The following is an 18066-nucleotide window of genomic DNA, read 5'->3' as shown; positions in this document are numbered from 1 at the left end:
TGGCCAAAATACTCTTCCCTATGTTTGCTACCTCCCCCTTTATGAACACACACACACACACACACACACACACACACACACACACACACACACACACACACACACACACACACACACACACACACACACACACACACACACACACACACACACATTTGTTTGTTTCACTCACACTTACAGTACACTCTCACAATATTCTTCCTTGTCATGGTATCTGCATTCCTCAGCTGGAGTGGAAGACTTTCTCAAAGAAAAATTTTGCAGGTCCGAAACTTTGATTCAAACTCCAAAGATACACAAACTTAAAAAAACAATCTGCTAAAGAAATTCCCTTTGTAAGACTGAACCTGTTCACAATCCCTTCGCTGGGTTCCACCAACATGTGCTTTTTTTTTCTTTTTTCTCCCTGATCCACATTCGCTCTGCCGTGGGTTCCCGAGGGAAAACGGAGAGCAGGGCACAGGCTGAGTTGTGTTCCACTCCTTTGTGGAGTGTCTGGCTCAGTCAGTGCAAGACTCCTGGGGAAACTATTTGTGATGCAAAGTGGATGAAGAAGAGAGAGGTGGATGAGGAGAGAAATGTGGAGTTATGGAGAGGCTGGCGTCGCAGTAGAACTCTTTCCAGAATTAAATATTGATCTGTAGCCCTGAGGATTTTTGCATGTTTGTGGCTTTGGGGGGATAAAGATCTTAGTGCCTCCTCCATCTCTTCCTCCTCCTTTCTCCTCTTCCTCACTGGGACTTCTCGTCAGACTCAGAGGGGGTGTGTTCGCGGGGCAGTGACATGCTCTTGTGGCGATCCCACAGCTTATGGAGCTCTGTGGCTTCGTTCTCACTGCTGCTGGTGCCACTGTCCCTGAAGCTGGCCAGAGGAGGACGCACCTTCACCCCTTTGACCGTCACGGAGCCCTCGATGGCCTTACGAAGCTGTTGGGAGAAATGCAAAATTGTTGGAAAGGAAGGTGCAAAATCTCAAGCAAGGAACAACAGAAGCAGACATATCTCTTAAGCTCCTCATGGAAAAGCTGGAGCTGAGCTGCTCAGGATGTGAAAAGAATCAATAGACAGAACAGGAGCATCAGAAAAAAGTAACCACATATGTTCTGCTGTAGTGCTACAGTCAGCCCGTCAGATGACCATCATGCCGTGTACATGGCCTGTGGAGGTGACCCAGTGGAAATGGAAACTCAATCCCTGATGCTTTCCTGACCTCACTCTACAATGATCATGTCAGAAGTTCACAGCACAAACACACGAGCAGTTTTCCATGGAGGGCTGGAGCCTCTTTTATAGACTTTAGTACAAGAACTGATCCTGGGCACAGAGTGGGATGCCCTGGGGTCAGACTGACTTTGGTTCTGTTCTGGGTTAAAAAAGTCTGTTCACAGAGGAGAAACGTGAAGCAGGATCAGCATTAGTACACCACAGATCATATCTACTCAGATGATCCACTCAGAGCCTCTGTGAAACATGTTCATTATATGTTTGAATTTGTGTCAAAAAATATTATCCCCCTTTGAGTTGAGCAGAAATTTCCTGTGTGTCTCTGTTTTGCCCTCTCTGGTCTCAGTGTTTGAGAGTTACGTTGTGTGTGCTGTTTGCGGGGCCCGTCCTGTCTCCAGGCCGATGGGGTGGAGGATTTGGCTTCTACAGGTCCTGTAGCAGCACTGAGCAGGGCAGCCACAGCACACTGTGGGATGGAAATAATGCACTCTAGCCAGGAAGGGCAGCCAGGCTGTGATATAACAGCGTGCCTGTGTGACGGGCAGGCAGACGGGGAGAGGATGGGCTTTATCTGCTTTGGCTGGGTTTTTGTCTGCTGGTGGAACGCAGAACAAAAAAGCCTAAATGTCAGGGACAGGCAAGCGGCGCTGCACTTAGCAACAATCCTCTCACCATTTCCTGGCCAATTCACAAAGAGCGAGGAGTTTTCAGTTGTTTGTGAGGCAGTCGAGATGGAAAGAGAGGGAGGTGGCCGGGAACAGACAGAGAGACAATGGATGGAGACAGCAATATTAAGCAGCCTTTTGTCTGTCACAGCACACAACAGGCTGAGGGAGCAGCAATCATTAATGTTGACTGAAGTGTCTTTGTGTGTATGTGCAGCACGGTGACAGCACTCCTGAAGCTTCTGACAGTGATTTACAGTTCTGAAAGCACTGAATATGCTGCTCATGTAAATGATGACAGCCATGACTCTGCATGAGGCTTTGTGACAAAAAAAACAAAGAAAACAAAGCAAAACAAAAAGCGGTTTTGTGCTCCAATCACCTAAACTCATTAAACATGCACAATGTTCTACATTCAAGAAAACACACAACATGACACTGACCTCTTTGAGGGAAACTACTCCGATGAGGCGTCCGATGCTGGTGACATAGGCGTGGTCGAGGCCCAGCAGGGAGAAGATGGTGTGGGTCTGCAGATTTCAGATAAGAACAGTTCGTGAAGCTGGTGAATCACTTTACAGCAGAGACTTTGTGTGTGTGTTGTGAGCCTTCTTTAAGTTGGAATTGAAGCACAATTAAGGAAATGCACCACTGACTTTGATTATCCAACATCAACAAATGTGTTTACAATGGATCCATTCAGACAGTAAAATGCTGCTTTCAAAAGTGCACAATCATTTTCTGACATGATCCTTTTGGGAAATAAGACAGGGAGATTTGAAGATTTGATTATGCTTAACTTAAAAAAGAAAACCATTAAAAAAGAACAAAGTTTGGGATAACCTGCTCAAGAAAACATGATGGAGGAGAGGTAACAGCGAGTCTTTGATGAAGAAGTTTGTTTCAGATCAGGAGAAACCGAAATTCAGTGTGACATTAGCATAAAAAACATCCACCCTGCATGATGATCCTTTTTTTTATTTTATTTTTTTTAATTTTCTATTGAAGTTTCATTCATGGGGAATTATTCTTTTTTGGTCCTTTGTTGATCCTGCTCTAACTTTTAAGAAACATGTTGCTGGTACCAAATTCAACATGCACATGGGGCGCTGGTATGGCCTACCATACAGGTCTGCAACCTTCACTATCAAAGGGGCCATTTTGCCTCATCTCACCTGGGTCTGAGTCATTCCAGAGCTGCAAAATCTACTTTACCTTCACAATAAAGACAATACAATGTTTAAAATTTACACAGAGTTAAAATATATTGAATTGTTTTCTAAACATGTAGTTATTTGAAATGAAATCATAGAACTACAAAAATAATTCATTTTTTGTTGTTTGCTGATTTCTTGCTGTGTAACAAGCATGTTTACTTAGGCAGCACATTGGCAGTTAAATGAACCAATCCACCAAGAATTCAAATCTCTGTACTCATCTAGAGCTGATTTCATTAACTTCTTAGCAGACATTTGGTTCTGGTCAGGGTTTCTACCTGTTGTATAAAGTTTAGACCTGCCCTCTCTAACAGGCATCGTGGTCTAACTTTTTATGATCTAATGCTAATCTGAAACAGCATTTACTACTCCATAACCACTGCACTTAATTATTGCCACTTAAACGTGGTAGCTTGTAGTTTTATCAGAAGTGTCTGTAGACTGAACCATCTGAGTGTGTTGATTATCAGGTGGGATGTAGAAGCAGGAAATCAAACAGATCTGCATGCTGCTGGATGTTTTGCATCCCTTTGTATTACTATAAAAACAAAAAACAAAACATTTAACATTGTTAGAACAATATCAGAGAAGTATGGAAGCCTATTTCTGCCAGTAAAAAAAATATCAAAATTTACAAAAGTTGAAATCATGAGATATAGAAGTCATAATCATGAGGTAAAAATTCATAATTATGAGATTAAAAAAATGTAACTACGGAATAAATAGTCACAACTATAAGATAAAAAAGATAAAATGATGAGATTAAAAAGTCATAATAACGAGATTAAGAATTATGAGATAAAAATGTACACACAATCTATTCTCTATCGTATTGAAATAATACAATAAAAAAATTGATGATTTTTTCACCCCATAATTATAACTTTTTATTTATATTTTGACTTTTTTTCTTTAATTTGCAGAAATGGGCTTCCATATGGAAGATTTTATAATCCTTTTTCCCTTTTGGCAGGTCTGAAGATCTGAATTTAAACTCTTTGATAATACGATAATACTTTGATAATGATACAAAACAGCAAGGCTCCCATTTTGACTGACTTTGACCTGTGCAAAGCTTCATCCGGTATGATGCATTTGGTTTAAGTGTATTAGCTGCATGGCGCAGCAGGCGGCTATGTGTAAACCCTGCTCGCAGACTTGAGTCTGTAATGATGACGATGACCCCACATTAACCTGAGACAGCTGCTTCATGAACAGGATCAAACACAGGTGCAGCATGTTAAAAGGTGCAGTCTCTTGTATTAAAGAGGAACAAAAGTCCAGACTGAATTCTATTAATAGCACTGAAGTCGATTTGGTCATTAACTCCGGCTAAGCTACTTGAGATATCTATAATTGTTTGGGTTAATTCAGTTCATGTCAAAGACAAACATCCCGCTCAATAACGTGAACACAAGACCTTGATACTGATTTTCTATGATGACGATTCACAGCAGAAAATAACACTAACCTGATCCTTATGTGGTCTAAAAAGCATCAGCACTGCTGAAACACTGTGAGTGGAGAGGAATGGTCAATCTGAGCTGGGTGCATCACTCATGCCTCTGTTCTTACATTTCTGTTTTGTTTTCCATCTCTCAGGTCATTACACTTTACGACCCTGTTTGCTCTGTTTGTACTCTCTGCTCTTTAGTACCGTATTTGCTGATCAAACGACTCAGTTTCCCCAGGCATCATTAAAGTTTCATCTCATCTTATCTCCACTACTCCAGTTACGGTGCTGGCTCAGGGCAGCTAAAAGCGCCAAAACTTTAGCTGTCGATCAGAGAGGAAGCCCGTCTGAGGCCAGGGGGACTTTTTGTTCAGGACTCCCTTCACTGCTTAATGGGACTTTCTGCTGAACCTGAATGGGCAATGGGGATGCCTGAAATTGATCCCATTGTGCCAAGCAAACTGAAGCTGAGCCAAGAAAGAGATAGTAAAGTGTTGTAAGGGCAGGGCCAGTCATAATGTAATAGTAGATTCTCTGGGGGCAGAGTCAGCCAACCTCCAGTTCAGCTTATTCACATCTATTAAACTGAGATTCACTAATTAGAAGCTGCTGCAAACCGTAGACCACAGAATCAACTGATTATCAGGGCAGAATATGTCACAACAGATGCTAGGGAAGCTAAAACCAACAGCTGGACCTCACACGGAAGGGTCACAGCTTGTGTTTGTCATCCTTAACAGATGAAGTGAGTTTTTGGCACAAGAGATGGTGAGTGCAGGATCAATTATAGACGCACTGCATTGATCAGATGCTTCACTTACTCTGTAATAACTTTAACTGGTAACCCCCACAGACATCTCATGTGATGTGTCAAGTTACTGAGATTTAAACAAACTTTTGAAAGTTGATGTTATCTATCACAGAAACAGATAGAGAGCTGAGAAGCTTAAACCAAGCTGGTGCCACTATCGTAGAACTTGACTTAATACACAAGACATGTTACTCTAACACTTCTGATGATAACATCTTACCAAATTTCAAATGATTTACTGCATTAACTGAAATCATGGCAAGGGATGACAAATTATTTTTGGTTAGAAAAATAAAATTAAAAAGTATTTTTGGACCAATATGAGCCACATTCACCTGACAGCCTATAGAAAACGTCTCATTTCAAGATATTAAAAGAAAAAAAATTATGTCTGCAGTGCTTAAATAACATCTGCTAATTGTGTAATAAAATAGTTCCCTGTCATGTTTCTTACACACACACACACACACACACACACACACACACACACACACACACACACACACACACACACACACACACACATATATATATATATATATATGTGTGTGTGTGTGTGTGTGTGTGTGTGTGTGTGTGTGTGTGTGTGTGTGTGTGTGTGTGTGTGTGTGTGTGTGTGTGTGTGTGTGTCAAAGGGCCCTAATTTTAGTGCAAAAATATTCTGTTTCTGTAAATTGGGGGCTGATAATGTGTGAACTTAGAGCCTTACCAAAGCTCACTAATGAAGGAGTACTCCAGTTACTAATTCAATTATCTTTTTTGGGAAAGTAATCAGTAACTATAACTAATTAATTTTAACAGTAATTTGCCCAACACTGTGTATAACTAATGGCAAGTTTTTTGCAAGCTTCGGCTGAAGACACATCAGTCTGGCTCAGCGCTTCTCCTCACATGCTCCCCTTTGCGTGTGTTGGGGCTCAGGAGGCTGCTGTCGTCAGGAGATTATAACTTTGGCATACACCTGTCTTAGTATAAGGAACTTTATTTAAAATTAGTAATGTTTGATCAAAACTACAGAAAAGCAGCATCTAACCACCCATCCAGCGTTTGCCCTGCTTCAACATGATGTCTGTATCAGAGTTTGAGGAAAAGCTGTGCACCATCCTCCTTCTGAGTGTTGGGTTTTTTAAAGTGTGGTTGCTTGTTTAAAGGTGTTCAGTTTTATTCTGAGGGGGGTGAACAGGAGATATGACTTCACTGTTTGTTTTCAGACTGATCCACTGAAAGCTGTCAGCTGCTTCATACACACACAGTGTGTGGAAAGGTGTTTTTCATTTATTCACCCAGTTCTGCCCTGTTCATGGTATGGCTAATGTTGATAGTAGGGCTGGACAATTAATCGGTTTTTAATCGTGATTTTAATTTTGCCATCTGACAATCATAAAAACAATATAATCGAGGAAAAACAATTAATATGCCACACAGTGTAGATGTATGCAAGTTCCTGTGCTTCATAGCTCTTCTGTGTTCCATGTGCAGCCACAGGGAGTGTGTGTGACTTATGTGTATCAATAATACTGTATGTGCCACTTGCTGGTTCTTTAAAGTTGTGTTTAAATCAGTACTGAAGTTTTGAATAAATGAATAATTGTGTATATTAATTGTGATTTCAATATCACTTAAAATAATCGGGATTCTTATTTTTACCATAATCGCCCAGCCCTAGTTGATAGGCGTCTTTGATATAGAACAGTCAGTGCAAATAAACTATATACCTGGCTGAAAATCTATAGATGCTCCTGTCAGGGTGAGAGTGACACTGCTTCATTTTACAGCCCTGCTTGATGCTCAAAGAGGCTTAGTTAAACTCACTGAGGCACTCTGCTTATGGCTCTGTTCTCAGAGCTCCCTGCCCCTGCACATGCAATTCCAAAGCCTGAGACAGGGAGAGCACACCTCTCCTCTCTTTCATGTGCCTATGAAAAACTAAGGCAGGACAAGCAGCAACAACGCTATGCTCATGTTTATTAACCAGCACTCTGCTGCCCCAGTCTGTGAAAAGTGCTTCACCAAAAAACTGTCCCTTTCTTCCTGACTCACTCACTTCATTTGCAATGGCTACTTAGACTCTTTAAAACAACAATAATACCAACAGTCACTAGATATGTGGGATCATTTGGCTCTTTATGCTGCGACTGCATACACAGTGACAGCAGATGAGGGCCAGAAGCCCAGACCGGGGTGGCTGCAGAGACGCAGAGCCATGTAAATATTCCACGGGACAGATCCCTCTAACAGAGGGCCTGCAGTCAAACACTGAACAACAACAGCAGTAAACAGCTCATGATAAATGATAGCCAGATCCAGAGAGGGTGAGCAGCACACACACACACACACACACACACACACACACACACACACACACACACACACACACACACACACACACACACACACACACACACACACACACACGCCTGTACAGAGCAGCGGCTGTGTGTTTAATATGCTGAAGGAGATTGTGCATGGTATTGGCTTTTGGCAGTGTGCAGTGGAGGGAGGGGAGCGAGATGGATTGGTGCAGGATCCCTCTCTTAAATGTTTAAAGAGTACTCACACTGAGCCCCCAGGGTGTGTGTGTGCGTGTGTGAGAGAGAGAGAGACAGAGAGAGAGAGGAGGTAGCATTATGAATGGACAACATTAGGCCACAGCTACTGGCAAACCAGGAGGAAACAGAGTGTGTATCTGTAAAAACATTATGACACACAACACAACTCACACATCACAACACAACACATCACAACACAACACAACACAACACAACACAACACAACACAACACAACACAACACAACACATACATCACAACTCATACATCACAACTCATACATCACAACACATACATTACAACACAACACAACACAACACAACACAACACAACACAACTCATACATCACAACACAACACAACATGACTCATACATCACAACTCATACAACACAACACAACACAACACAACACAACACAACACAACACAACACAACACAATAACACAACTCATACATCACAACACAACACAACACGACTCATACATCACAACTCATACAACACAACACAACACAACACAACACAACACAACACAACACAACACAATAAACACAACTCATACATCACAACACAACACAACACAACACAACACAACACAACACAACACAACACAACACAAAACAAAACAACACAACACAACACAACATAACACAACACAACACAATACAACACAACACAACTCATACATCACAACACAGAACAACACAACACAACACAACACAAAACAAAACAAAACAAAACAAAACAAAACAACACAACACAACACAACACAACACAACACAGCACAACACAACACAACACAACACAACACAACACAACACAACACAAAACAAAACAACACAACACAACACAACAAAACACAGTACAACCCTGTCACAGCAAAAACAACAAAAACACCAAACTACATAACATGGAAACAAGAACCAAGCAACACAACAAACAACACAACATGGAAACAACAAACACACCACAAACACAGCACAAATCACAACACAGCACAGCACAGCAGAACCCAACAGGAGCCTCCAGAATGGACAGAGTTCGAACAGATTGTGGACAGAGTATGGACAGAGTGTGGACAGATTGTGGACAGAGTATGGACAGAATATGGACAGAATATGGACAGAGTGTGGACAGAGTGTGGACAGAGTATGGACAGAATATGGACAGAGTGTGGACAGAGTGTGAACAGAGTGTGGACAGAGTATGGACAGAATATGGACAGAATATGGACAGAATATGGACAGAGTGTGGACAGAGTGTGGACAGAGTATGGACAGAATATGGACAGAGTGTGGACAGAGTGTGGACAGAGTGTGGACAGAGTATGGACAGAATATGGACAGAGTGTGGACAGAGTGTGGACAGAGTGTGGACAGAGTATGGACACAGTGTGAACAGATTGTGGACAGAGTATGGACAGAATATGGACAGAGTGTGGACAGAGTGTGGACAGAGTGTGGACAGAGTATGGACAGAGTGTGAACAGAGTGTGGACAGAGTGTGAACAGAGTATGGACAGAGTGTGGACAGAGTGTGGACAGAGTGTGGACAGAGTGTGGACAGAGTATGGACAGAATATGGACAGAGTGTGGACAGAGTGTGGACAGAGTGTGGACAGAGTGTGGACAGAGTGTGGACAGAGTGTGGACAGAGTGTGAACAGAGTATGGACAGAATATGGACAGAGTGTGGACAGAGTGTGGACAGAGTGTGGACAGAGTATGGACACAGTGTGAACAGATTGTGGACAGAGTATGGACAGAATATGGACAGAGTGTGGACAGAGTGTGGACAGAGTGTGGACAGAGTATGGACAGGATATGGACAGAGTGTGGACAGAGTGTGGACAGAGTGTGGACAGAGTATGGACAGAGTGTGAACAGAGTGTGGACAGAGTGTGAACAGAGTATGGACAGAGTGTGGACAGAGTGTGGACAGAGTGTGGACAGAGTGTGGACAGAGTGTGAACAGAGTGTGGACAGAGTGTGGACAGAGTGTGGACAGAGTATGGACAGAGTGGGGACAGAGTGTGAACAGAGTGTGGACAGAGTGTGGACAGAGTATGGACACAGTGTGAACAGAGTGTGGACAGAGTGTGGACAGAGTGTGGACAGAGTATGGACAGAGTGTGAACAGAGTGTGAACAGAGTGTGGACAGAGTGTGGACAGAGTATGGACAGAGTGGGGACAGAGTGTGAACAGAGTGTGGACAGAGTGTGGACAGAGTATGGACAAAATACAGACAGAGTGCGAAGAGTATATGGACAGTGTGTGGGCACAGTGTGGACAGTTGTAGGGTGGGGTTTTTTGGTGAATCATGAATTCAGTTTGGCTTGAATGAATATGTTTGAGGGACGAACAGTGGAGTAAAAATCAAGAGACACTTTGAGCGTTGTTACTAGAGAATTAACACAGGTTCTGTTGGGGCTCCATGAAGGCAAGTTTCTGGATATCTTCAAGGAGTCATTAGTTGAAGTTAAAGTTGTTTCAGACAACAAATCAGACCTTATGCAGGGACGTGCGCTCCACCAGCTGGAACGGGGCGGGGTCGATTTTACAGTTGTTGAAGTTGACCTGCTCATCAAGCTGCATCTCCTCCCACTCTGCAATCTGTGGGACACACACACACACACATACACACACACACACACACACACACACACACACACACACACACACACACACACACACACACACACACACGCAGAAAGAGAGACAGGGACAAACGAGATTACAGCCTTGAATCAAACCAAAATGGAAGAGAAGGAGGAGTTAACGATGGGAGTGTGGACTGGTGCATGTACACGTGCAAGTTTAGGCTTCAGGCCCTGCAAAGGTGGACTCGTTAAGGCACAAACCCTCTAACATTCAAACCAGCATATGTAAGGGTTCATACTGGACCAATTATTTTAGAGGTCAGGGCCAACTTTTTCACTTTGGTTTCTTTCTTTTTTAAGATACCTCTGAACTACTTCTCCAGTTAAACTGTTTGTTACTGAAGATTTGATGAAAGCTTTTTGGAACTTTTGAACACTCACTCTCTCTAAAATACAATGAGCTGGAAACATTAGATTTTAGAAATCTAAAAGGAATTTAGTTCAACCCACAAAGAGATTGTAGATCTGCCCCATGATAAGTACATTGAAGGCCACACATCTACAAGATTTTGTTCATATTTCCCATCGGAAATGCATTTACTGAAATCTAAGGTGTGAGATCATATTTCTACCTGCCGCAATCTTTCTTTCAACTGTTGAAGGTAAAATGAAATATTTCAGAGAAGTAATATTGGATTTCTTAAACTAACCACAAATATGAACCATTTTCAACAACTCTAAAGAATAATTTCTGCATGTACACATTTACATGAGTAACATCTCGACTTGCCATGAAAAGATCTTAAAGCTCCTATGAGCAACTTTTGGTTAGCACTGATTTTGGCGCCCCCTGCAGATTAAGCAGACAACCAGTATTTTTTGCTTATCTTAACCAGCACATAACTCCTCATTGTCAACTCTGTGTTTCAAAGTCTAATGTGCAACTCACAATACCCCTCTGGCTCCAACTCCATGGCTGGACCCCGTAGTGGGACCCCATGGCTGGACCCCATGGCTGGACCCCATGGCTGGACCCCATGGCTGGACCCCATGGCTGCCTAGTTTACTTTTACAGGTTGTGTATTTACATTGCTTTGAGTTTCTTTTTGAACTGGACGGCTGCTTCAGCCGTAATGGCCTCTGCATGAGGATCCAAGGGAAGTTTACAAAAAGGACTCTGTTTTCTGGGGACAGCTCTTCTTGAATTTAGCAATAATAATTCATAGGAAGTTTACTGTATAGTGCCTCTACAAATAGTCAATGAGGCTTGATTTAAAGTGTATGAGAGGTAAAGAAGGTAATGATAAGTCACTTGTTGCAGCCTTTTTAAAAACGGTTCTAAGTTGAATTTTAAAAGAGTAAGGAGAGCTGGACTTGCAAACGACTCGACATAAAGAAAGATCATCGAGCCTAACTGCAGTTTGAGCATTATCCTGATGTGGTGGTATTGTTGCATAATCAGCTGATTGTATCAGAAAAGAAACAGCCAAAATAAACAGAGGAAGAAAATTGAGAAGTTTCTTGAGTAGTGTCTGTAATGTCATATGTAGATCTCTGAATTCACCTTCAACCTGCAGGTGATCGTTCCTAACAAACAATTTTTACCCATTGTCTTGGTTAACGGGGACTCACGACTAGTGGTGGCTGCTGGTCAGTCAAGGAGGGAAAGCTCTTTTTTTTTTCCGGCCTACATCATAAATGTGTTTATTTATTTAAATGTAATTTCTACCCTCCGTGCCAGCTTGTTAGTAGCTGGAGCTGCTACGTGAGACTACGACAGGCTGTAAGTGTGAGTGACAGGGGGAGAAGCTCCACAGCTGTAGCTGTAGCTGCTTATTGGTGAAAAGAGAGAGAATCTTCAAACACATTGTTCTTCGTTTTTAAGAAAGGTAAACTCTCTGGGGATCAATACATCCTCCGGATCAGTCCAGAACAACTGAATGTAAAACTCAGAAGATGCTCCAGTGGAGGGTTGTACTTCAAGATCGCTGACTGGCTCATTTCACTGTCAATCAAAAAGGGATTCGGCCTCTGACTGATCATCCAATCATCATGAAGAAGCCCAGCGTCCAGGCCAGCCCACTGCCTCATAGACCCCCAGAGACGCTGAGCGTCCGATGGGCGGGACAAAGCCCAGCGTTCACCATCCAGTTTCCACAGTGGAACAACCCACTCTGCACTTCCCCGCTGCAGTCAGAGGACGCTAAGCGTCCAACTGTGTTAAAGCGCTGAGAGGCTGCAGGAATGAATGAGACGGAGGTGGAGCCAGGTACCTGTGATGGGAGATGATTCTGAATAAAGATGAAGGAATTCTAGCGCAGATTTTGTCAATGAAATGTTCACACAGCAGAACACATCACCACTTTTTTTAGGGACATTTTCTGTCATTGTCTTAGAGCAGTCGCCACTGCTCACGACTTTTATACTGGTGGATATATATATATATATATATATATTTTTCCATCCTGTCTCTCTGTCTCTCCCCCTTCTCTTCTGGCACCATCAGGGTTTAACACTGTTTGTGTAATTATTGATTTAATTCATCCTCAGTGCCAGCACCAGGCTTCTTCTGAGACATGGTGAAACTACATCATCAGCCAAAAAGTCCTCAGAGGAGCGGTAAAGTTTTTTTTTTTTTTTACATGTCATGTGTGTGAGTTGATGTCTTTCAGGTCGGATGTTAGTCATATATGAACATGGAGGGAAACGATCACATTTTCCCAGAGGAGCTAAATGAAGTCATCCTGAGCCAGTCTGGTATTGATTAATTCATAAATGGGCAGTCAAAAGACTGGAATCATATCCCATTAAGTCAGAGGTGTGACTGCTGTGACTGTGAGCCTCAGTAAAAGGTTAGCTCCCACCGCTACATCCAGACTTTGTTGGTCAAACTTTAACGTCTGTCTCACTGCGTAGATAATGAGCCCTGTTAGCGGATGATGGCTTTATGCTGGCTGTCAGTCACTAATCAAAAAACAAAGGCATCAAATCATCCCCCCAACACACGCCTCCTGACAAATCTCCTCCCTCAGATAGACAATCAATGAACTGGGCACCTCTCTGAATGACTCCATAAATCACACAAAACCTACGAGGACGGGCAGCAAGAAAGGTGAATGGAGGGAGGCGCGGTGAGGAGCGATGACAGAACAGACACATGGGGGGTGAAGGATGAGTGATTCTGAGGGAGGAAAGAGGGGATGGAGGGAGAAAGTGTGAGTGATGTGAGGCTGACAGAAAGGAAATGAGAGGTGCTGTTGATGGATGAATTATGGATGATGTCATACCCAAAAATATACCACTTCAGGGTAATCTGTATGTCTGCTGATATTAAGGAACTTGAAGATATGTGGTGGTGTGGTGTCATGAGGTGCACACGAGGACTCAACCCTATGTGCTTTTTAACATACAGTCAGGGATCATTAACTGTTCCCCGAGGAACCCTGTTCCTACATGTGGCTGTAACGCCGGTCACAGTCATTTTGCCTCTTACTCATAAAGATAAATGTGCATGGTAAGGTAAAGTTTATTAAAACTTACCAGTTGTTTATTTGATTTCCCGTTCATTTGATCTCACATTTTTTATATGTCTCGCAATATTGATGGTGTTAAAAAGTCTGAACAAACTGAAAAGCTGAAGCTAGTAGGATGGCACGTGGAGTAATTCAACTTATACTCTGAAGCTGAGTGATTCAAGATGAGACGACGTACAAAGTATTGCTATACAGTGGAATTAGTAAGTTGAAAAAATGAATCGCAGTGACTGGCATTCATCTCTTTCTGTACACATTCATCTACTGGCCTGTCTGTTGCAGTATGAGTGAGTTAAAGGGAACGTATTGATGGGTAAGCTAAGGCTAATAAAAGTTTGGCTACCATGTGCTAGTGTGAGTGTGAGTGTGACTGCTGTGTGTATGTGGGAGAGAAACTATCTCTATATTCCAGAGTGGGGCTCAAAAAAAAAAAAAAAAGACGATGAGTAAATGTTGTTGATGTTTTATGTAATCATAACAGATAAGACTCCCTTTTGACGAAGACTTTATTTCCCAGCCTTTTGGACTATTGTATGTCTGGAACGGAAAACAAAGTTTTTTTTTTTTTTTTTTGAACATTACAGACTTTGAATCTTGTGGACAATCATAATTACGGATCAAGTAAAGGAACTAACACTGAGTGTTTTGTTCAGTTGCTGAGTTTAGAGAAGTGAGGTGAAACCACTGGAAAAAAATTTTTGCAGTTAAATTTGTGTATTTATTTAATCATTTATTTTTCTTTTTCATTTTGTTTTCCTTTTCAATACAAACCATTACTGAAAACCTCAGTTACTGTCTGTTGTACGTTCTATGTTTCCCTCTTTTTGAGTTTAGAACTCCTGATTTTGTTAGCCTTCTCTTCTTATGTTATGCTTATATTCATACTAAGTGTTAACCCTAAAGGTAAATACATATTGCACGGTGCTGAGTCCTGTATCTGAAAAGCCCCGTTTTGACACTTTGAGGGGAATGAGATAAAACTAAAAGGACTGTGTAACCCTAAAAGTAACACCTGAACGCTGTTTCTGTAAAAGTCAGTCTATGTTTGCTCTAACCTCCTCTTTCCATCATGACAGACTGATGAAAGCAAAGCTCACCTGTCCCTCAGGTGTCTCTGATCCCAGATGATCAGTGGTCAGTTGTTTGCAGTGTTACGTGCTGCGTAAACATCAGCAAACCCTGCTTCTGACTAAGGAACATGTTCTCCATTAGGGGGCGATGTGGGGAAAATATGTCAGGATGGTTGTATGGCAGGATCTGGATCTGGATTTAATCTGGATCGTTTGTTTTAGATTCACTCTATTTTGACCTCAGACTACGTTTTTAGACCCAAATATTTCTGATCCTGCATCTTGAACTATTTCTCTGATCCACCTCCTCACCTTAACCTGGTCTCTTGTCCTCTGATGTGTTTCTGAACTCTCACATGTTCCTATCCTGATTAATCCTTTCATTTAAAGACGTCAGCTGAAGAGTTGTTGAATTTCTGCAGGATGTTCAGAGCTTTAGCTTCAGACCAGCAGCCTATGAACAGGCCACATGGAGTTCAGTCAGACCTTAAAGATAGACTCTGTTTGTTTGTGACCATCAGAAAAAATGTTGATGTACACAGGATTTAGGGGATGGTAATTTCACTTTTGCAGGGGGGCCACCACTTGTTGCAGCTCAGTTGCATTGTCTGTGTGATCTTCCTGGTTGTGTCTGTGTGTTTGTTATATATCAGTGATATGATTGGCTGTTTGCCTTACCTCTCTGATCGTCATGTCATCCTCCACATCTCCATCATCCTGCAGACAGAGGCGATATGAGTCATTACACTAGGCTCAGATCAGTATACAGTAAGAAAATAAAACAATAGCACAGGTGGTGATGGAAGAGTCAACAGATGTAAGACAACAATGGAGTCCACGGGGTTATTTCTGTAAACGTTTGTTTTTACAGCCTCACTCCCAGGTCTACATCTGAGGCTGGAAGCTCACGCTGAAAACACACAATCACCCGTGCAACACGTCCTGAGTGTTACGCGGTGCCGCTGTCTTCAGACCGATGTGCAGGGATGGAGTGCATGACTAAAGGAGTGACTACAGTACATCTAATGAGTGCGAGGGATGTGATGTATGAGATGTCGGAGCAGATGATCGTTATCATGATGGATCAGCGCCACGCTCAGGGCTCACGGCTCAGAAGTGATGGCCTGTTTGACAAGCTGGAGTCAAACCAGCAACCCTGAGGAGAATGCAGCAATATATATGAGTGCACAGGAACGCTGCTGCAGGAAGTGTGTTTGTGTGTGTGTGTGTGTGTGTGTGTGTGTGTGTGTGTGTGTGTGTGTGTGTGTGTGTGTGTGTGTGTTCATGTGCTTCAGAAAAGATTTTTACTTTTTCATATCATTGAAAACCAGAGTGTGAACAACCCAGGGGATGATAGGGGCCCTGAGCTCGTTTATTCTCATCGCTGTGGTTGCCGACCTGTCAGTAACCCTAGCAACTGTTGCCGCGGGATAAAAAGCGGTGCTCTACTGTAGTATTATGCAAGCAGAGGCCAGACGTGCTGGAGTTGATGAAACTAAACCAATATACACAAACACAATCACACACACTCACACACACACACACACACACACACACACACACGCGCACACAAACAATTACACGCGCACACTTACAGATCATTCTGTGCATGACTGAGGTTGAGGGTATGAACAAGGACATCACTCATCTTCTCTTAAATTTTGTGTGTGTTTGCAGGAGGGGGGATTTTCTTTAAGACAGAGGGGAGGAGAGAGGTAGGACTGTGCATGTACAGAATATACTGTGTGTGTGTGTGTGTGTGTGTGTGTGTGTGTGTGTGTGTGTGTGTGTGTGTGTGTGTGTTTGTGTGTGTGTGTGTGCGTGTGTGTGTGTGTGTGTGTGTGTGTGTGTGTGTGTGTGTTTGTGTGTGTTTGTGTGTGTGTTTTTTTGTGTGTTTGCAGGAGGGGGATTTTCTTTAAGACAGAGGGGAGGAGAGAGGTAGGACTGTGCATGTACAGAATATACTGTGTGTGTGTGTGTGTGTGTGTGTGTGTGTGTGTGTGTGTGTGTGTGTGTGTGTGTGTGCGTGGGTGTGTGTGTGTGTGTTTGTGTGTGTGTGAGTGTGTGTGTGTGTGTGTGTGTGTGTGTGTGTTTGTGTGTGTGTGTGTGTGTGTGTGTGTGTGTGTGTTTGTATGTGTGTGTGTGTGTGTGTGTGTGTGTGTGTGTGTGTGTGTGTGTGTGTGTGTGTGTGTGTGTGTAAGCAGACAGCAGAGCTGACAATAAGCAGATGAAGCTGCATTGCCTGCTCTGCTGAAAGCTGTTTCTCTTCCGTCTCCTCCCTCCTTCCTCCTGCAGCGATCCATCTCTCCCTCCCCCCAGCTGACCACCCCTTCAGTGGCACCCATCCAAGACTGGGTCAGCAGGGAACACACACAATCTACCTCCAAAGACTGCTGTATCCAGGGGCGAAAATTCTGTTTCATTGTTGGGGGGGACATTAAACAGTAACATTTCAGAGACTGATTCCTAGGGGGGGACACAAAAATAAATGCTATATTTTTTGCTGTGTTGTTTTATACTGTGATATTAAACAGTGACTAGTCCCAACTATGGATGATCAGCCTAGATTTAATTTTTCCTTTAGTTCATGAAAAAATGTTTTGGCATGAATGTGGAAGCAACATGTCCACAACACTATGAACTCAATAATTAGTATTTTATATACAAATTAATGGAAAAAGTGTTGATTTTAATTGGAGGACAATAAGGGGTTAAAATTAACAGTCAGAATGGAATTAGAAACTGGATCCATTCAAGATCTACGTCAAAGTCATAACTACTTTGTTTTTAAATCAATAAAGCTAGAATAGAACATAAGACTTTAATAAATAATGGCTTCACCTATGAATTCATAAATCTCACTAGAGATGCCTCTATCTCACTAGAGGCATCTTAAATAGTTTTAATATTTGTGTCATAAATGAGAGGACGAGAATGTCAGCATGTCAC

The 18066-nt window shown here is 42.4% G+C and overlaps 1 protein-coding gene across 6 annotated transcripts in view; it reads right to left on the bottom strand.

Moving 5' to 3' along the window:
• The window catches only part of LOC141797518 (chloride channel protein 2-like), a 219147-nt gene continuing 201081 nt past the window's right edge, over positions 1 to 18066 (bottom strand). For all 6 annotated transcript variants that reach the window (XM_074678954.1, XM_074678958.1, XM_074678955.1 and 3 more), the window contains 4 exons: positions 15796 to 15834; positions 10423 to 10527; positions 2332 to 2418; positions 1 to 926 (listed from right to left, as the gene is read on the bottom strand). In XM_074678954.1, coding sequence (XP_074535055.1) covers positions 732 to 926; positions 2332 to 2418; positions 10423 to 10527; positions 15796 to 15834 — 426 coding nt within the window. In that variant the 3' untranslated portion in view covers positions 1 to 731. The remainder of the gene's footprint in view (positions 927 to 2331; positions 2419 to 10422; positions 10528 to 15795; positions 15835 to 18066) is intronic.

Source organism: Halichoeres trimaculatus, unplaced genomic scaffold (assembly GCF_033239565.1).
Source record: "Halichoeres trimaculatus isolate MK-OKI-2021-1 unplaced genomic scaffold, fHalTri1.1 fHalTri1_scaffold_9, whole genome shotgun sequence".
NCBI classification, from domain to species: Eukaryota; Metazoa; Chordata; class Actinopteri; order Labriformes; family Labridae; genus Halichoeres; species Halichoeres trimaculatus.
Note: the sequence above shows the minus strand (reverse complement) of the source record. Positions and strands in the feature narration are given on the sequence as shown.